This window comes from Xyrauchen texanus, chromosome 13 (assembly GCF_025860055.1).
Source record: "Xyrauchen texanus isolate HMW12.3.18 chromosome 13, RBS_HiC_50CHRs, whole genome shotgun sequence".
NCBI classification, from domain to species: domain Eukaryota; kingdom Metazoa; phylum Chordata; class Actinopteri; order Cypriniformes; family Catostomidae; genus Xyrauchen; species Xyrauchen texanus.
Window position 1 is genome coordinate 30,810,044 of NC_068288.1, and position 22,884 is coordinate 30,832,927.

Below are 22,884 nucleotides of genomic sequence, written 5' to 3' on the forward strand. Positions count from 1 at the left end.
AATTTTTTTGCACTTCACTTTTAAATTTGGCCACTCACAAACATTACCCAATTCTAGTGTTTGTTTCCAACCAAATTAAACTATAAATGCACTTTGCATACAGTTGTCATTTGCATTTCAAATTGTGGCTGTTCTGATTTCAAACTAGATGTCATGGAGCTCTAGTTGTCTTTTGTGACATGACTGTATGCCAAAGCTTTTTCATATTTCCCCATTGTAATTCACACCATGTGTTTAGTTTTATGTTCCACTTTCACACAAATGGTATTCAAATTCGGCCTCTAAAGACATCAAGGCAAATAAATATATAAAAAAGATGGATTAGGTGATGTCACATTGCTCCACGGATGTTAGAATGTTTATGCAAAACACAATTGGTAGAGCTTTGCAGCGGCAATGTAATGCCTTTACTTCATGTCATTTTGTCAAGACACATTTTGAACTAATGCGTCCTAGAACAACCACTTTGTTCTGCAAATTGTGAAAATAGACAGAGTTTACATTAAGATTTCACCTTCCTTTAATCCCTGTAGTGTTTTTTTACAAGAATGTGTTGTCAGATTGATGCTATTGTGTTATGTAAGGAGTTGATTTAAGCTGTATGTTTGCATGAATGATTAGTAATGTTCATTTTTATGCATGTTTAATCTTTTGCTGGATTGCAGGATAAGATAATGTATTTTTATCCATTTCTTTGTTTATACATCCTATACATGTAGTCTGTATATAGTGTTGTCTCTAAGTAAGGGGAATAAATGAGACAGATATAGAGCTAGTCCATTTTTGCCATATTTTCATTTACATTCTTACAAAGCATATCTCAATAATTGAAGTTAAAGAGAGAATGTGTCATTAAGCAATTGAATTGCTTTGAAAATGGCTTCAGTACTGTGACTTACTGAAACGCTCCATGTCTCAAACTGATTATTATTCCAGATCTCCAAAACTGCTGTTTACATGGCAATCCCCTATTCAGTATATCATCTTAATGGAAGCAACAGTCCACTTTTGCAGCCCATGTAACTACGCGGTTAAAGTGCATCTTAAACCTCAGCATTAATTTGAGGCTATTTGCACAATCTCTGAACTATGTTGCAGTTACTGCCTTTTTAATGCATTCTCCCCAGTTTAGAGTACCAAAAATGCATTGTTACATTCTCATGCACAAGAATGCTATCAGAAAGACTTGAGCTCTTTGTACGCATTAGCATTTTGAGTCTGTTGCTGGAGTTTCTCAACATGAGGACCAAAGAATTGTCAGTTTCTATAAATCATGCTGTCATTAAGCTGAGCATCAGAAAAAGCTGTTCAGAGATTAAGCAGGTATGTCCAAATAACCTGTTTGGAAAAGATTGCTTGTGATCCAAAGCATACCACTCTGATTGTGAAACATAGCTGTGTGTAATGCCCCGTGCATTTGTTGCTAATTTTGAAACTGTTTCCCTTGACGCTAGTGATGAGACTGCTTATTAATGTAATGTAAGCTGTTATGAAGATGAATGCTGCTAATTCAACCAAGGACTTTTCAGGGCCAAACAGAGCAATGTTCTAGACTGACCAAGTCAATCACTTGCTCAATCTAATTGAGCATGCTTTTCAGTTGCTAAAGACAAATGGACATGGCTTTCACCTGACCAAAACAAATAAAGGCAACTGAGAGTTTGGCTGAGGCATCACCTGGATCCTTAGGGCCACTGATTCCAGACCCACATTGAATGCAGGGGATTTGCTAGTGAAGTATGCAATAAGATGACTTCACTTAGGTTTATTGATTTGTTCTGTTTCTTTTGGTCCCTTAAATGGATAGGCTGTGTTAAGGCCTGTAATTCCTACAATGTTTAGGTTTAATCATAAATACCCTCAAATAAATGCTGACAGTTTAATCTTCGATTTGATAGTCATTGTTTTATTTGTAAATGGAATGGGCTATGGTGTATCCACACTATGAGTCTGTTCCAAAACCTAGTGAGCTGCCTCGCTGTCTCCTGCCTACAAAGGCAGCTACCTTCTATGGCAGCACACATGATCATACAGGAAGTCGACATGCAGTTTCCGAAAGTTTCGGTACCCTAGGATCAGCGACAATATACTGACTCACTGACCTGCGACATTTCCCACCACAAATTTTTGCATCGGTTTCAATGTGTTTACCTTCCCTCGTGGCTCTACCAGCAACGGTTTGCTTCAGCAGCGTGAGAGACCTGGGTTTGTATCCATTTTGAAACCAGGAAGTAATCACGTTTGCTTAATTAGTGACAAGCATGATTCGGAGGTTGCACTTTTCCCGTTGACATTTAATTTTTATTCCATTAATGGTTAGGTTTAGGTTTGGGTTGGGGAGTAGAGTCCATAAAATATGCATTCTTCTTCACTGTATTGCATCCTGTACAGCTGAAAGGATCCCGCTTCACAACTAGCTGTTGGGGACCTCTCCTGGACATAAGCTCACATTTGCCTAAACGCCTTACAACACTTACCGCTTTGGCCACAGGGGGCAGTGTTTTGAATATCGGTAAGCATATACTGATTTTTGCTAAAGAAATGTCGACCTACTCTTTCCGATTTCACTGTGAGATCCAGCTCTAGCAGCATGCTGAAATAGAACCTAATAAAAGACAGATTTGGAACGTTCTAAATACTGTTGGTGGCAAATCAGCATGTCATTCAAATAGCGCTCGTCATGCGCACCACACAGGAGACTCAACTCGCAACTAGTTTCAGTACAGGTAATCTGAGAGGAACAAAGTGATACTCTAATATGCGTAAATATATATAGTACACACATATTTCTGGTAAAATAATCTGTTTTCTACTATTAAAAAAATGATCGCTACTTTTCAATACTGAATTGATTCTAAGTATATTTGTTATATGCTAAATTTCTCTTGCTTTGTCTGCCATCTTGGATTTATTTTTCCACAAAGCTCATCAAAGTGTTAAAAGCATTTTTACTTTAAAAAAGACACAATTCACCTTTTAGATTGCCTCAGTTTGTAAAATGTCTGTTCCAAATGTACTTGCTGATATCAACAACCATTCACTATACATTATAACACTATACTTCCCATTCACATGGCATTAGTGCCTGAACAGTGCAAATTAAAAAAAATGCTATTGATCATCAGGGCTGTCCTTTTTTGTATTCACCTTGTGGCATTTGTAAATGGGTCAATGACGTGACGGCTCATTTTTTTGTCCAAAGGCCTTAATAATAATAAAAAACAAAGATATGACATCCAAAGTATGTAAGGTAGTACAACTTGATCTCTTTTATTGAATCCAAAAGATTTTAATTATATTTTACTAGGCCTACATATAAAGGTATTTTAAAGATTTTGAAGTGTCAAAATGTCACTCGGTTTAACCGTCCGAAGGCCAATACAGCCATTTCATTTGTGATTAATATATCTTAAAATGTAATACATTTATATAATTTTTATTCTGGCATGATTTTATAACATCATATATCAACATTGGGCAAAATGGTATTCATATTATGTGTAGAAGTCGTTGCTTTGTTATGAGAAAGAATGTCCGGAAAAATGATTTTCATTGATGTCATTCGGAGAAACCAATATAAAGGCACCATTTTGGATCAAGTCATGTGTTCAATATCATGTGACAGGATGTGACATCATTCAGACACCTGCAAATGACCACACGGTTGTGAAGCAAAGTAAGTAACTCTCTCTTAACTATTATAAAAATTCATGTTTTCACTTGCTCATACACATGTCCCGAAATATCAGGTCATTTGGTACAACCGCTATAAAACATGGATAATGTTTTAATATTTTAAAAACTTGTACTAAATATAAAATGTTTGATTGTCCTTTTGCTAGATAGCTAGCTAACTAACTAGCTAGATAGCTAGATATCAGCCTGTTAGCACTGAGTGAAGATTTTGTCATTCGGTTTAACCAAAAGTGTCATTCGGTTAAACCGAAATTTTGGATATACCGAATGACCTACTGGTTGTACTGAATGACAGCACTGTATGTTGGTCATATTTGTACATATTTGCAATTAATAAATATAACATTCTATTAATAGGAAATGTGCATATTACATCATTTTGACTGAATTTTACCTTTGCAGATGCCTTTATCAAATAAAGAAAAAGCAGCTCACTACTGGGCAAGGATCAATGCTGATCCTGTTAAAAAAGAACAGTTGCTCGCCAAAAGAAGAGAAAGGTATCATTTGTTTTTATTATTTATAGACACGACACGACGAGAGAGCAGTATGGGCCACTTGGAGCCAGTTTTAAAAGATGTAAGAGAGTTAAACACTACCATTGCTAAACTACATGTTATAAGCGATGGTCCGGTCACACAATACCGGAACAAGAAAAACTTCTACCTCACCAGCACGATCCCGTTCCTTAAGGGGTTCACTCAAGTGACATGGAGCTTTTCTGAAAAGGCTCATGGCAAGGGGGCCCCAGATGGTGTAGGTGGGGCTGTGAAGCGATGTGCCGATGCTTATGTTCACCGTGGGCAAGACATCCAGACATCAAAAGAGCTCTTCAGTGTGCTTAATGCCAGTGACTCAAAGGTAAAATTCTTATGGATTGAAGACAGTGGCAAGTATGATGAGGCATTACCCTTATATCTCCCCACCGTTAAAGGTACAATGAAATTGCACCAAATAACCTCCTGAGAAGCTGGGAAAATACATCATCGTGAAGTTTCCTGCTTTTGCAGCAGACCCCTCCTGTGCATGTGTTATAGCCCTCAGGAAGTTGATTTCAAAAATATCCCAGGAAAGGAAAGACAGGCCTTAGCCGAAGACCAGCAAAAGGACTGCCTTGGTGAACTGAGAGGAAAGTTTGTCATTGTTTCTTATGATGACCATCCCTTTGTAGGCCAGGTCCTGAAGGTGATTGAAGATGAGCTTGAGGTCAACTGCATGCAGCAGTCAGGGGAGAGAATTGTCTTCATCTGGCCAGCCAAACCTGACAAAATCTTCTACTTCAAAGAAGACTTGCATGCAACAATTAGTGAGCCAGAACCTCTAAATTCACGGTCCTCTAGATTATGCTCCAGAGACTGGATGGCTTTCATGAATGCATAGTAGCTCATCGTTGTAGCACTTGTTCCAAGAACCATTAAATGATTCAATGTTTTAATGACTTTAATATAATTAATAATACGAGTTGTATGTAATGTTTGTTCCAATAACAATGAAATGTCTTAATGTTTGACATTCTTTTTCATGAATATATAGCCCAGCAGCTCATCGTTTAACAATTTAAACACAATTAAATACTTCAGTGTTTTAATTAATATAATTTGCAATACGAGTGTAAATATATTCATTCCAATATCAATAAAATGTTTTAATGTTTGAAGTACTTTTTACATTAATAGCCTATTATATTAACAATAAAATGTGTTTTTGAAGCTATTTGTGTCTGTTTATTGTCTTAAATATGTATAATGTCAAGGGCAGCAGACATAGTCATTCGGTATAACTGGCCTTGGTCATTCGGTAAAACCAATATAGTAAATATTTAAACTGAATAATATTGTTTTTAATAACTAAAGGAACTACAATAATACAAATATAAAGCAGATAAGGCTTTTTTTTCTATATTTCCCCTTTTCTCCTTTCCCTGTGCAATGTTTTACTTGAATATGTTGAAGGGTTTAGAGTAGTCCAATAAAATTACTACATTTACAAGATCAGTGTTCACACTATATACTATCTCAACATCAATGTCTAATCAGGTTTGTTCATGAATAATTATCTGCAAATTAATAATTTTAAATATATTCATGGTTAAACCGAATGACTTTTTTTGGTTACAAATTCTGTCAGTCCTGTAAAAAATGACAAAAGCAGTGTTAATTGATTGTACAAACCACATAATCTTATTGTTAACACCTAGGTAAACTAAAAAATGGTTTCAAAATTAGTTATATCTCCATTATATTTTTTACACTTTTAAAAACCTTATTCGTCAATGACCCAAATGCAATTAAAGACTTTATTCTATTACTGGCTTGACATTTTCCTCTAATTAGTAGATCCAGGCATGGACACATGCATTTATAATTTGACAAGTTTGTACCACTGAAGAATACATTCAACTAGTTTAGCTATTTTCATTGGGTTATGCAGTATATTGCAACCAGCCAAGCATATGTAAAACGCAAGGCCCGAATCTATGGAACATTGACATTTATCAGAGAAAGCATGCACTGTTACTGGGCACAGTCCCACAATGACCCATTATTTCTGTATGATTTGAAGTGTGACTCTGAAATTGTGGCAGCTTTCCCAGTCAGGGAACAGCAATGTGGATTTGAGAAAATAACTCAAAGTTGTTAATCTATGAACGAGCCTTTACAGTATGTCCGCAGGATTGGATAAGAAGGATATGGGGGACTGAGTAGCATTTAACTTCAGTAGAAAAACTATTCTAGAAGTCATTCTTAACATATTTCTATAGTGGTGTTTACAATTGGCTTTTGAGTATTCAGAATTCCCTATTTAATGCAATTCTGGCATGAACTTGACACACATATTGCTTTGTCCTTCCTCATTTGCCTTGATATAATTGTATATTTTGAAACCAGAACAAGGGTTCAACTGATTGCACCACTTACCCCTAAAACTGTGCACTACGTACCTCTGACGCAAATACTAACAGAAGACTGTTATACGTTTTCATAAATCACTCCATGAACTTTACCCCACTGCCATTAATAAGCATCATGGACAAGAAACTGATTGTCACTGCACAATACAATATGGCCTTTTTCAGCATACGCTAAAAGCTCATTTGTCTATTTACATTGATTTGTGATACTATGGTTAATTATATTATTCTATGTGGAGAATACTCTATGTGGAACACAAAGCCTATGTTCCCTTAGCATGATTGTTATTTATAAGCATTGAATGTGTTCGAGGGAGAACATGATGTTATTCTTTAATTTTAAATGGAAAACTTAATGAATTAATAAATCTTGGCTGCTAAGCTCAGTGCTGGCGGACAGAATATGACAATGAGTTAGAGACAGCAATTGGAGCGGTCTCTCTGTTTGTAAGCTGATAAGTCATGGACTGATGAGTCCATTTCTTAATTGTGAAGAAATCTCATTTTAGGCACTGGCTAAAGAGGTGGGTTATTAATTGATCATTTAATTAAAATAACACATTATACTTGTTGGGAGGATAAGGGTGCAAGGCTACATAAATTGTCCCTTCCTCTAAAACCTTTTAACATGTGATAAATTAATTGTTTTTGGTGAAGAGATCTGATTTTGCATATCCACATGAGAATCACCCAACATCAAAATCAGTGAACTTGGAAGTCAATAGATTTTATGATGTCACAAAACCCATTAATAGCAAAATAATAATGTAAATTGCATAAGAATACACTTTTAGTTTAGTCCACTAACATCTTGCTTCATTGTGAGAATACCCCTTTTTACAAGATGTAATATAAGTCTCAGGTGCCCCCAGAATGTGTCTGTGAAGTTTCAGCTCAAAATACCTCACAGATCATTTATTATACCATGTTATCAATGCCTCTTTTTGGGTGGAATTAAAAACACATTGATTTTGTTTGTGTCTCTTTAAATGCAAATGAGATGCTGCTCCCCGCCCCCTTTCCAGAAGAGGGCTTGGCCTTTACACCTCATGCTTCGGATACTATAGCAACAACAAAGCAGAACCTATATGACTGACAGCTTAAATACCGGAGTTCAGCCATATATGTATGAATATATATGTATTTTTATATATATATATATATATATATATATATATATATATATATATGGTCTCCGTGAATACAATCAGAGACAACTTACAGTAAGAGTTTTCTGGTTAAAAATGACAAATAACGACATAGCTCTAGTCTCCGTGAATACAATCAGGGACAATGGTAACTTTAGCTGCATTAGCAGTGGAATCAGCAAACAACCATGTTCGTAAAAATGATTTGCAAACATTCACAAAATATAAATTGCGATACTTACATCTTCAGGATATAAAGCTGGAACACGAACTGTTGGTACTGATCCATGCTTGAGAATAAAAAAATTTGAAAGTCCTGCTTTATATTGACACTCATTCACAAAGCCGTCCGGTGTAAAATTATTTGCACAAACATACATACATTTTTGTATGTTTTAGGGCACATTTTCTTCAAAAACAAAACTTGTCCACTGCATCTTCAGTAGCTCTAATGCCGGGAGTACATGAAGACTCTTATGTTCACTTTTACAGCCAACGACAGAACACTTATGATGATTACAAAGCTGAGACATTATTATTCTCACTGTATCTGCTCCAGCGCGGGAAGAAAATGGCGGACTGTGTGTAGATCACTCAGGGGAGGATCTATGATATTAGGGTGGAGTCTGTCAAAGTCGTGGGCGAGGCCTGCTCTAATATGACATCACGTTAGAGCAGAAACGTAAACCATTCAGTTTGACACACTGTTTTTGATTAAGAGAAATATAAGAAAGAGGAGTGGGTGGACTTTTAACATTGTAGGGTGGTTTTGTACACACTGCCGACTCACTTTTATGTACAAACACCATATAAAAGTGAATTTTGCATAATAGGTCCCCTTTAAAGGAATATACTGGGTTCAGTACAAATCGAGCTCAATTGACAGCATTTGTGGAATAATTGTTGATTACCAAAAAAAATTATATTCAACTCGTCCCTCATTTTCTTGAAAAAAGAAGCTAGATTTGTTTGTGGCACTTACAGTGGAAGTGAATTTGGCCAATTTTTGGAGGGTTTAAAGGCAGGAATGTGAAGCTTAGAATTTTATAAACGCTTACTTGAATTCTTCTGCTAAAACTTGTGTATTATGTGTATTCATAATTTTTATTGTCATTTGAGGGTTTCCACTGTTATGTCATCATGGTACATTGTAAAAATAAATTTAGTTACATTTTTTTATAAATTACCGGCAGCTGTGGTTGCCAAAAATTTACCATAACCAGTAACCACGTTGGAGGCTTTATGGGATGTAATTTTTATGCCTGTATACAGATTTTTTGTTCATTACCTTTTATATTATTAAATTATATAAACTTGATACATTAACCTTCTGAAACTGTAAAAATCTGTTTAAAATGTTGTTAATCATCGTAGTAACTACAGAAGGGCACATTATAACATGAAGTTCATCAATAGTGGCCCTTCCAGGATCAATGGCCAACAAAAATGTAGAAACGGTGCTCCGTGTCAATCACACAAACACTAAACACCATCACTGTAACATGTGAAATAAAAATAATGCAATAAACATTAACTAAACTAAATCAAATATAACATGGAACACCCCAATGTACATAACTGATATTAAAAATAAGAAGAAAAATAACCATTTCCATAAAATTTAATGAATTGTGACGGGTCTCACAAGGAATACTGGGAACGCCCAATTATTGTTTTTTACCGTAATTTTAACAGTAATTTACTGTAAAAAATTACTCTCTTGTTAAACATAATTGAATTTTTTATCAGTAATATACTGTAAAATCATACTTAAAAAAAATGTTACAATCTAAAAAAAATTAAGTAATTTTTTTACTCTGGCATTTTTACAGTTTACTTTTAACGTAATAATTACAGAATTTTTTTTCACAAACAAAGTTGTAAAATTGGATAGAACTTTACACCGAAAAGGTTAGTAAGCAGATTTATCACACTAAACTCATACTCATGTTCACACAGATACGTCTTGTACAGTGTGTATTATAAGTTTACTGATTGGCCCCATTCACTTCCATTTTAAGAAAAAAAAAATCTTAAAAAAAAAAAATAATTAAGTTTTGTGTTTTTTAATTTTTTTTGTTTTTAAGAAAAGGGGGACGAATCAAAAAATGTCTGTGGTTATAAACATTATGTCACAAATGCTGTCGATTGAGCTTAACTTGTGTTGAACCTAGAATATTCATTTAACTTGAACTAGTGCTGATATTTAGAAGTTTGACACTAATTACACAAAGCTTATCCCAACAATATTAATGTTTCATTCAATAGCAGTCTATTTGAGTTAGTCAACCTGCTTTTTTGTACTTGTCAAATTTGAGCATAAAAGAAGGATCACAAAGACGCTGAACCAAAGGGAACCCTGTTGGCACATATTGATGTATTCACCGATTTGTGAGATACTGTGTTCACAGGTATTCTCAAACATAATCTCTGCCTTGTCATTTTAATTTGCATTTGTGATCAAGCCACAACTGGCAAATTTGTCAAACAGTAAGCTCCACAGCATCCATTTTTCATGCCAACTCTGCTATTTTGAGACCCTCCCATCTGGTAGGAGCTTAGAAACTCACCAATGATTTACAGTTGCATTCTGCAGTTATGGAGCCTGTAAATTATGGATTTTAGGGCTTTTGTGATTTTGACACTGCCTTTTTTGCTTTAGCCAATCCAGGTATATGATTCCTGTAATGAAAAGGACTTAAACGACCAATGTAATTGAATCTTAGAAGCTATGAATATGGGTTTAATAGGGAATTTTATCTCCATTCATTGACTGGATATCTTCTTAGGACTCATGCCCCTTATTTCATTTGAGTGCTAAATTTAACACAAATATTGAATACTGTTTGACAACGTATAATCATCATTATCAAATGTGAAAGCCTTCCTTTACTAATTGCATCACGTAACACAAGATCTTTATCGGATGATCTCAGAAATTTGGCCAGAATTGATCAGGGCCTGTCTCTCTCAGCGGATTGCCGAGCCGGAACCCTGTGAGCTCGCTCGATTTCAAGCTTATAGCCTGATTTTTCGAGCAGACTCTGAAAGAGCCCATCCAGGAATTCCACCATATCCCTTCCCTCCGGGACCCCCATTATACGGACGTTATTCCACTGCTACGGTTTTCCATGTCCTCCAACTTCTCCAAGACACGCTTCAAATCCACCTTGGTCTCTAGCAGATTAGCAGATAATTCACTCTCCGATGACTCCAGATAATCAATCTGTTTCTCGTCATCCCCCACTCCTGTGACCACGTCAGCAAATTTTGCCTCCATGGCACTGATCGACCGACGTATCACAGCAAGATCCTCCAAGTCAGCAACGACCTTCTTCAGCATTGCCGACATGTTCAACATCTCTCGCCACATGTCCCGCACTTCCCCAACTAAATCGACACCTAGGCTCAGGGCCTGCTCGGGAGTGTCAGCTTGAGCACTTAAGTGGCTTTTAATGTCTCCAGATTCTTTGATGTCATTTAAGTTAATATACTTTCTCCTAGATCAGTTTAATATGTACAGACAACTATGACATATAGAGCACAACAGTGCCCTCACACTTTTTCAGACATCTCGGTTCATAAATGTTCTTGCATTACATGCATTATTTCCATAGGGATTTCATAAAATTCTTCATAAAAGAGTTCTGAGCCATGAACCAAACCAACCAGCTCTGAGGTGAATCATAACATTACAAACATTGATTTGTGGCAAAGAAGTATTTGAAAATCAGACAAAAGAAAAAGGTACATGACTATTTGTATACTTAACCGATCTCATGATAATTCGTACATAATTTACTTCATCACGTGTAAATTCCCAGATGTGTAATGCGGAAGCACGAGTTCCGCATTACACGAGGCGTTAAGGACATACTTATTAATATTATGCCCTTTCCCAAACCCCTTATCTAAATTTAACCAATCAGTAGAGTGATACGATGGGATGAGTGATAACATGATAGGTAGCTGTTGTGTGTGACAGTAGCAAGTAACTGTCACGTATTAGATGGAAACAATGTCCAGCGACATCTTTGGCTGTAGTGAAAGTCATAGGAATTCAAACGAGGGCAGTCGAATGATATCATATGAATTAGCCAAAAGTCATACAAATCCTGACGATTTTGCAAAGAGATTGTGTTGGTATACTTTCCCTATGGTGGGGTTGAGTTTTTTTTAATTAATGTGAAGAGTTGTGTTTGCAGTGGTGGCTAATGCTTTGTTTTCCTCCCTGGGTAGTTCTCGCTAATGCAGTTTTATAATGATCTGGATCATCCCTCAGTGAAGATAGATGCAGTGGTTTGTTAGATACTAGATGTATATCAGAGCCAGCTTCTCTTGTGTTATTAGGCATCCAGCCAAGGCCTGTCAATATCTCAAAATACAGGTCAAATATGTGATGAATGAGACATACCATATCTCAACCATAACACATTCTAGCCCCTGTCATATCTCTGTTTTTATGTGCAAAACACCTTAGCTGAATTAACTTGCAATCCACTTGTGTAACCTTCAGTATGTAGGCGTTTTCCAGATTGTAAGCATGCACATACACATTCAGATGGTTACAAGGTAATGCAAAATTGGATTCACTCGCACTGGCTCTATATGCAGATTAATTTCTGCTTCTGCTTCTGCCTAGGAATGGTGTATTATAGCATCCAAATCCATTTTAAGTAAGCTAATAATTAACAGGCTAGAGAAGATATCAAATGTTTTGACTCCCTCACAACCAAAATGTCGGTAATGTGGCAAGTGTTTGAAGTGAGCAGTGCTGAATATTCAGTTTTCCATAAAATTCTAAACTTTAGCAACAGGGCTTTTGCCATCACAAGTCTTGACACATTCATAGCACCTAACACCTGATTTGAATTGCTGAATTTTTTTGATGTGCAAAGACTGACAGTTCTAAATCAGCATTTCCATGTATTGTAAATTGCTTTTGACACCTGAAGTCAAGGTATTGAGTATGACTGTAGATGGAGAACATACTGAACTAACTGTTTTTAATGTAAATCATGTCGCAAGGGAATCCTATATTAAATGTTTAATTGAATTACATTAACATGTGTCACTTTCCTCTCTGGTCTCTTAGCTTTCTCCCTGCACATATCTATTATAGGCTCGGAGTCGGCATTCATGTGCCCTTGCCTTTGTAATCCTTAATGCATCCCTTTAATCTGTCATTTTATGTTATCCTTAAATCTTATGCTAGCTTGCATCTGTGAAACTGTGAAGTTATGTAAGTCTCCTTGGGCATTTTCATGGCCTGATGTCTGTATTGAAAGTGCATGATCCAGCCAAAGCACAAGAGTCATCAGTTGCCTCTTATTTGGAACAAACGGACTCCCTTTCAACAAAAGCAGATACTTTTACAAAACTCTGCATTCAAGCTGTTTTGATGTGTCACACTGCTATTTTCAAACCTTCCCATGAGATTGGAGTGTGAAGGAATGATGAACAACACAGTATCAGAACAAAACATCTTAACGCAGGGATTGTGGGGATGGATATTCATATACTTTAAATGCTTGCATGGTTTCAGTCTGAAGTGGATTTTGTTTTTTTTAATCATCAATGACAAAAGTTTCTGTTATACATTGTTGTATTTCAATTCGTATTAGAAGCATGAGAAGATTTTTTCTTGCGTTTAATGTTAGATGCAGCCCGGTCTCGTGAAAAGCTGTACATATTTTATGAGCTGGCTATTTAGTATGATTTTGTTAGGGTTCATTCGTATAAATTTGTAAGATTTCATAACGTGCAAATGCCCAGATGTCTAATGCTTATTAATATTATGCCCTTACACCATGACATTTCACCGTGTAGGATAGATTATATTATATTTTTTAAAGTCAGCATGGTTTGCTTTGATTAGCACAGTTTTATATCCTGTATTGATGTATTTCATGTTGAGACAGTAATTTGCAGTAGGACATATCGAAGGGCTTCCTTTTTGTCATTTTTTTTTTTTTTAAATAGCCAATAGACAGCAAACGTTGGGTCCCAAGGTTAACAATCCCATTAATTTTCTCCTTAGGTGAATAGATTTTTTGAATGATAACTTATTAACCTTTAAAAAGAGACCTACTGTGAGCTCTGGGGTTTTTAATTGATGAAATTGATGGCTTGTGTTTAGCCATCAGTCTGCACTAATTTAACTAATTTAACATCTATTTTTTGTATTTATTTTTTATCGTGTTTATAGGGCTGGGACTTTAATAGGGCTGTAACTAATTATTATTTTATAATCGACTAGTTTAACGATTATTAGAACGTTTATTCGACCATTAGGGCGATTATTGCAATGATTAATCATTAGCTCTTAACCGAATATTCAGCTTCTGCCCTGACTTGTATTAAACGTGCTTACTAACAATAAAGAGGACAAAGTCATCTTTTAAAAATACCTCTAAAGTGTCAAGTGTTTTTGTCTTGTTTTCCATTTAAAATTGTCTAAAAATCCTTAAAACAAGATACATTTACTTGAGAAGCAACTTATAAGATATTTAGACTTGCTTTAAGAGAATGTGTCTTAAATATACAGTAAGTGTATTTTGAATATATATTTGTATTTTTTCACTTGTTCATACTTCTGCCAGAGCAGTATTTAAGATATTTGCTCTAAAAGCAGGTCTAAATATCTTATAAGTTGCTTCTCAGGTAAATGTATCTTGTTTTAAGGATTTTAAAAATTGTAAAATTAATTAAATATTATATTCAAAATTCTCCTATAACAATTTTTCTTCTGCAGTATAGCTGGTAAAGTAAATGAACATAAGGAGTTTTAGATATTTATATTGGAAAACAAGCCAAAAAAGACAAATTCAAAAAAATATTTTCAGACAATCAGACGACTATTCGACAATTAAACTTTTTGTCAACATTTTTACTGTCGACGTTGTGGATAATGTCGACTAATTGTTTCAGCCCTAGACTTTAATAAGAGAAATGACTCATGTTTTATATTTATGCAATGTTCACATGTAGACTATCAGGTCGCTGAAATTGTAAGTTTGGCATTCTTGAGGTCTAACAAACGTGTGGAATGCAATTCCATCACCATTAATGATAAATATCAATATTCAACTATATGAAGAAATTTTTTTCCAAATTGCCCAGCCTTAGTCCAGTTTAATAGAGCTAATTCTGGTGAAGATCTACACTATCCATGATATTGAAGAAAATTGCACCACCAATTAGAGAATTGGGACATACTAAGCACACCAAAAAAAGCTATGCATCGACCACCCACGTCAAACGCGTTGTGAATTAAGGCTTTGGATCCAAGTTTGTAATGTTGTGGTTCACCTCAGAGCTGGTTTGTTTGGTTCATGCCCTGGTATAGAACCCTTTTATGAAGGAATATATTAAATCTCTATGGGTAAAATGGTTAGGAAAAAAACGTCCCGAAACCATGATGTCTGAAAAAGTGGGCAGGCCTGTTGCAATCTATAGCCTTTTTTGACATCACAACAATTAATATAGCTATGTTAAGAATAGCATACTACCATTCTACTGACATTTAGATATACTGTATAATATACTGTTGCATGCAAACATGTTAGCCTAAACATAGCTCATGGTTTGCTAATTGCTATCGATATACAGAGGCAGGTGTTATTCTCATTCTAGAGCATTGGACAAAGTGAGTGATTGCAGTTTGAGTCATCAATAGTTTTGGTCTGTATTCCTGGAAGAGAGAGACTGTACATATAACATATCTATATCTGCTAAGTAAATATTGACAACGTTTAGGTGTACACTAGCATATAAATGGCTTCTAAGCTAACAGACTTAAATGAAGTGCCACAAAGCCTTGATTTTAATTTTAAATGCTACAGATGAGTGATTTTCCTTGATATGTGAAACAATATAAATCTCACAATAACATTTGTTGAAAAATAGAAGAAATAATTGCTTATTTGCTCCTGTGTGCAATGTTCAGAAGCTTATACTATCATATATTTTATATTATGTGTCATAAATATTTGGTTTAGCTACAGAGCCTAAAGTCTGAGTAGATCATTCTTTAAAACCAGGGAATGTTACTGTTCTCACCACAATAGGTGAATTATTTTTAAGCTCTCAGAGAACATGAAACGCATTACAGAGAAGGCCTGGAGAACTTCATACCTTCAACTGTGGGGTCATGGAAAAGAATGTCAGAAATTCAATCAGGAAAAAATAGTCTGAACACAGACCTCAATAACTCGCAGGTGATTTTCAAAGACTGAGTTGCCTGGAATATAAATGTCCCCCACTCAAATTCAGACATTGCAAGTAATTTAACGCTAGCTAGAAAGACATAAGTGGATCACCTCCTTGAAGGCAGTTATTTTCTATTTTGTATGCACCTTGTTCAACTTAGTATTCTATATATAGTTGATTTATTTGTATGTACAGTATGTTAAGTTAAGTTTGGTGTGGTTTCTTTAAAAGCCAAATGTCATTTTGTATTTCAACACATTTGAATAATATCATAAGAAATAATATACAATGATAATTTTTCTCTGTTGAGCATGTTGTTACTTTTTAGCTGGCTGGAAACATAAAAATGCCCTGTACTTAAAGCTTGCTCAAAGAGATTTGCACTGCATTTGTGAACATGAAAGAACCCTCATTTTACATGCACATATTCAAAGAACCTTCCTTAGCTCCCCAGCCTTCGAACAGCCATTAAACAATTTATCACCGAGCAGTTCATTTCATTTCTCAAACCCTTGGGATAAATGGTATTTCTCAGCAGTGCACCCATAAGATTTGCACGTGTTGGCCACTCTCAACCTTCTTGCTAATTTATTTCTGCCATTCACACTATTAGTAAATCAAAACACTCGATTTTAGAAGCCTTTTCCACTCAGACTCAGAGGGTCAGTTTGTTTGGGTTGACTTGTTATGCATGTTCGCTCTTCCCCTCAGTCATCTCAGTTTTTCTTTCCTTTTGGCAGATCCTCCAGCAATCCATGAGATGAAAAGTCACGGGGTTCGACCCGGTCAGATGGCTCTGCTGAGATGTGAGGCAGCAGCTGTCCCCTCTCCCATCTTCGAGTGGTACAAGGGAGAGAAAAGGTAAAACCAAGAGTGATAGATGCTAAAAGCTCTCATTTCATTAGTTTCTGAGTGCAGTGATTATTTATCATACATTATGCAAAGTATTAAGTGAGTTTATTCTTGGTTCAAAATGCTTACTGCAGTGAAGATTACTGTCAGTGGAGTCCCCTTTTTGTGCCTGTGTAATAAGATGGTGGTGCCTTTTTAGATTCATGTGAAATATTTTGATGAATATTTTTCAGTCTGTCGGTTTCTTTAAAGGAGCTTTGAGCGATGTTCTTGGAATACCATGCATAATATGTCCCTACTACTTCTGTGTCAGTCCTAGGTTATGTAAATAGCGAAACAAAAAAGAGTCAGGGGAGCAACCCATGCTTTTTTTAGCCTATAAGAAATCCTACCAATCAGAAGCGCTCTCTGCATGTAAATCATTTTTCACTTTTGCTAATATTTGGGTTTTAACGTTGGCTATTTTATCGTAGGTTGGGATTTCGGTGAAAAGGCATAGTCTTATTCAGTCAGGCAAAAGTTTGCAAAACTGTAAAGTATCTTAGCTAAAGCACCTTTAATCCACACAATAATAAAAATGCATCCATAATTTCAGCCAGATCTCATGAACATTACGTGATGTTTCATTTGCAAAATGAAATGACATGCCTTATTACAGGTTTGGTTGTTGTTTTCCTCTGAAATGTCCAGCTGGTGGGTGCCAAAAGCAAGTGCAATGGTTTCGTAATCAGGCAAGATTTTTAGGGTGAATATTAGATGGAGGTTTTAAAAAGTAAAACGTACCTCCCTAACCAAAAACTTTACCTAACCCTGACCAATAGTGATCTAAAATCAAAAGAGAGATAGATACAAACAGACATCCTTACCCTTAACCAATGCCTAAACTAAACCGATAGGGTCTAAAAACGAAATGTGAAATAAAAAACAAATTATCTGAAGCAACCACGTCATTTCTTGACACTTCTATGACACTTCTATGACACTCTCGACTCACTGACCCGTTCAGATGGCCCTGCTGAGATATGAGGCAGCAGCTGTCCCCTCTCCCATCTTCGAGTGGTACAAGGGAGAGAAAAGGTAAAACCAAGAGTGATAGAAGCTAAAAGCCCTCATTTCATTAGTTTCATTAGTTTCATTAGTTCTCTCGTCTCACATGTTAGCTTGAGTGCTTAACAGGTCTCGAGCAGCGTACTTCCAAGTCCAACACTCTATCAGGTGAGCTACCGTGGAAGCTAATAACATTGGAATATCTATGTAATGTAGGTGAGTCTGTAATACAAGTGTTCAAATTTAGAGTTTTTCAAAAGATGCATTGTAGTAAAAGTGTCTCAATATCATAATATGGCAGCATGTGAGTATAGTGCAAAACATTTGTGTTTATAAAATCATAATCAGCCATTGTAGTTTTGGTGATTTGGATGAAAGTGAAAGTTGAGTTTAAACTATAGTGTGTAATTTCTGCCACCAAACAGATTTGCTTAAATAATCACTGTTATCATACAGATCACACAAAACTGGCCAAGTCTTCTGTTGGTTGTAGAAACAGATAATCCCATCATAAATTCACACCATTGGTTGAGACAATGGAATTTTGTAATAGTGCCACAGTTTTACACTTTTAAGTAATATCAACCTAGAATGGCAACTTGTATATTAAGCTGGGATACGAGCAAGAATTTTACCATCGATAAATTGCACATCATCTTTTAAGGTTTAATTGTTGAAAGTTCGAAAACTCTTAAGCTGCATTACAGTCTTTGGTGTTATCATAAGATATGGATCTGAAGCTTATCAAATACTACAAAGTGCCTTATTAAAGAGTCTTAAATTTGACAGATAGTGACTTTTGGCATGGCATAAGCTCATGAAAAACAATTTTGCAAAGTAACCATCATTTTGAACTGAATTAAAAAGATAATCTAAATTGCTAGATCTGAACTGTAACATTTGAATCAATCAATCAATGTGCAAAAATATCTTAGTTGATCATTACGTATTATTTTATGGTATGTTGTAACTTTAAACATTTATTAGTCAGTGTTAGATGTTTTTTTTTTACATGGATTAGGAGTTAATAGTAATTTTAGTGGCTGTATTTTAGGAACTTTAATGATGACCTTTAACAATGACTGAGAGGGAGAGTCTTAAAACTGAGAAATAGTTTTTATTTGCATTTTCAGAAAGAAATACCAGTGCTTATGTAACAGGTTCATGATGGGCAAGGAGGAGGCGGGAACCGGCTGAGCAGTCAACATAACTTTAATTACATTTTAAGAACTGAAACATAACATAAAACACATAGACGCACATATACTTTGCACACGTTCTCTCTCTCTCTCTCTCTCTCTCTCTCTCTCTCTCTCTCTCTCTAACTGGCATCCCCTGCTCGTCTTTATCCCCCTCCTGGCTGATTAGGTGTCTCAGTGCTGCGTTTCAGGCCAGGGAATCCTCCACTGTCCAATTCAGGCCAGGGAAACCTCTGGCATGACGTACTCCCCTCCCTTCCCTTCCTGGAGAGGAGGTGTTGCCCTTCCGGCCGTCCTTCTGCAGGCAGATCTTCCCCCACCTTTTTCCTAATTGTCCTTCCTCGAAAATGAAATCACACACTGCAGTACCACAATCCATTATAAAATGCCCCATTAGAGTGGCTAACGATATCTAACGAACTACCATGCAAAGAGGTCTACATCGGTCCAATAAAATATCTTTCCTGTCGAGCTGTCACTAGGTTGGTTTTAAATACTTTAAGATCTCGGAGTTGTCGCCACCTCTGAAAAAGATTCCCCAGACTGGTTGCCTTTTTGAATGATCCATGGACAATGTTGCTCATGTGTTGTGGCTACAAGCTTTCATCTTCAAACTCCGACGCCTATCACAACACATACACACGTGCTGTATAGCTAGGACCTTCTTTATTTACGGACATGATGAAACGCATGAACGACTGATGGAAGTATGCATTTTCCCGCCAAATCTGTCCTGACTGCTCTAAAATACAGTATCAATTATTATTATAGGCTTACCATAGTAAATTGTGGTAAGGCAAAAGCATGGTTTGGAAGACAGATTGTTGGTGTACTTGCTCATTAATAATTTTTTTTTTCTTTCATTTCTAACAATAAAACTTGCATAGTGTAGCTTTTAGTATAACATTTATACAAATCTAAGGCTGAAACCATCTACAACCCCAATTCCGAAAAGTTGGGACAGTATGAAAAATGCTAACAAAAACAAAAAGTAGTGATTTGTAAGTTATATTCACCCTTTGATATATTGAAAGCACTACAACTAAACATTATATGATGTTTTACCGTGTGAATTAATTTTTTATTTTTTTTTTTTTTTGTAATTTCAAATCAGATGATTGCAACACACTCCAAAAAGTTGGGACAGTCGTGTGTTTACCACAGTGAAACATCATCATTTCTTCTAATAACACTTATGAAGAATTTAGGCACTGAAGACACAAGTTTGTTAAGTTTAAAAAGTGGAATTTTCCCCCATTCATCCATTATGCATGTCTTCAGCTGCACAATTGCAAGGGGTCTTTGTTGCCATATATTGTGCTTCATAATGCACCACGCATTCTCAATTGGAGATGGTCTGGTCTGCAGGCAGGCCAATCTAGCACCCGCACTCTCTACTTATTCTGCCAGTATGTGGTTTTAAGTTGTCCTGCTGAAAATTCTGGGACATCCTTAGAAAAGACAGTGCTGGATGTCAGTATATGCTGCTCCAAAATTTGTACATATCTGTCTGCATTAATGGTGCCCTCACAGATATGCGAGTTACCCATGCCATGGGCACTGACACACCTCTGGCCCATACAGACACTGGCTTTTGGACCTGAGGCTGATAAAAGATCGGATGGTCCTTTTCCTCTTTGGCCTGGAGAACATGGCTGTGTTTTTCAAAAAACTATTTGAAATATAGACTCTTCAGACCAAAAAACAGAGTTCCACTGTTCTAATTTCCATCTAAGATGAGACCGAGCTCAGAGAAGTCGGCAGCACTTATAGACAGTGTTGATGTAGGGCTTCTGCTTTGCATAGTAAAGTTGTAACTTGCATGGTTAGATGCAGTGGGGAATGGTGTTGACTAACAAAGGTTTACTAAAGTTATCCCAAGCCCATGTTCATGATATTCATTACAAATGATTGATGATTTTTTTTAAAGACTGTGATGTCTGGGGGGATCACTTGCATTCAGAATTGGTTTTCGTCTTGCCCTTTACGCACTGAAATTTGACCAGATTCTTTGAAACTTCTAAGTATATTGTGCACTGTAGAGGGTGAAATGGCCAATATCCTTCCAATTTGTCTTTGGGGTACATTGTTCTCAAAATGCTGGATTATTTGCTGAAGCATCTGTTGGCAAATTGACAAGTCTTGATTGATTCTTGCTCTTGAAGGACTAGGCTGTTTTTGGAGGCTCCTTAAATACTATGACACGATTGCCTCCCCTGTTTAACATCTGTTTCATATTGCCTTGTTATTTTAAATTGTCAAATTGTTATTAGTCTTATATTGCCCCTGTCTCAACTTTTGTGGAGCATGTTGCAATTACTGTACATTAAAAACAAAACAAAAAAAATCACAAGGGAAAACTCCATATGTGTAGTTGTAGTGTTTTCAATTTAGCAAAGGGTGAATATAGTTTAAAAATCACTTCTTTTTGTTTTTATTAGCATTTGTCATACTGTCCAAACTTTTTTGGGAATTGGCTGAATATGGCAGTTGAGTTTTTTGAGTGATATAAATGCAGTGTTGCCTTGCAAGTACTGTAATGAATACTGTATTAAGCTACATACTATATCAATAAAACTATAGGCCTAAATTAAGTTTGTTTCTTTATCAAAACTAGAGAAGCTAAATAAAATAAAAAATTATTATCCTAAAAAGAATTTTTTTTTTTTTACAAAAATGATCAATGGTAAAAATATTATTTAATGAGATACAAGTCTTCTTCTGAACACACATTTTTTTTATATAGTCACTTTAAAGTAAAATAGGTATAAACCAGCATTACCCTGCATTTTAATTGTATGTTTACATAACCTCATCATTAGTAAAGAGCATTCCAAGTCTCTGCACCAATCAGTGTTGACTCAAGTGGTGGTTCTTGAATTTAAATACCAAATTACCCCATTACCCGTCATTTACCTACTCTTGCTGAGTACGATCTGAATCAGCAGTTCACACTGTGCTAATTGTAATTATAGGCTTCACCCAATTTATTCAAATTGCAAAGGAGGCTTATTGGCATTGGATCTGTAGTCTGCTTAATCTAAGGCTTTACATTGAACATTCTTGAAAAAAAAGAAATGTCTGATTCTACTGTATTTTTCAGTTTCAGTGTCATCTAATGGCAGGGAGGTGCAGGAAGCAAGCAGTAAAAGAGAATAAGCATTATTGTAATAAACAGAGAATCAAAGAGGAATCATGCAGTGTCTTTTGGTGTTTCATGATAAGATAATCATGAAAAAGTATATGATATTCTGTGTTTTTCTCGATGAGATAATATAATAATAAAAATACAGTATTGGTAGCTAGATCTCAAAATTAGGTACTTTTTGTGATATAGAGCACACAAAAATTACAGCTCCCTAAAACACTTTGGTATTTACCAGTTGCAGTATCTAATTGCTTTTTTGTAACAGCAGAGTACAAACAGAATGATTTATCAGCATGAAAATTCTGAATAGATTTTGTAGAGGTTATTATGTATAATAGCCTACAACACATCGGTACAGCGTGGTAGCAATGGCCTTTTGTTTTAAGAAAAGTTTTTTGCTCGTACTTAAGTAAGTGTCAGCAAGAGGGCAAAAAGCTACTTGGAGTCGTGGGAGAAACAGTCAGCACATATCTATCTACCTGTGAGAGCAAAGTGGATGTCCCAGAGCAACTGCAACTGAAACTTAGACCTTGACAAAGCTACAACCCATGTGCAAATGTTTCTACTTTTCATTTTCCCTTAGGAAATAGCATGTGCTCATATGTAGAATGCAATGTTAAAGCACACTTTGACCTGAATGTGTGTTGAATCCCACTCCATGCTAGAGTTTAG

General features: G+C 35.9%; 1 protein-coding gene across 1 annotated transcript in view; it reads left to right on the forward strand.

Annotated features, from left to right (window-relative positions):
- Window positions 1–22,884, forward strand: part of LOC127654155 (neuronal growth regulator 1-like) — a 192,107-nt gene that overhangs the window by 94,082 nt on the left and 75,141 nt on the right. The window contains exon 5 of the mRNA XM_052141192.1: window positions 16,707–16,827. Within this exon, the coding sequence (XP_051997152.1) occupies window positions 16,707–16,827 (121 nt within the window). The remainder of the gene's footprint in view (window positions 1–16,706; window positions 16,828–22,884) is intronic.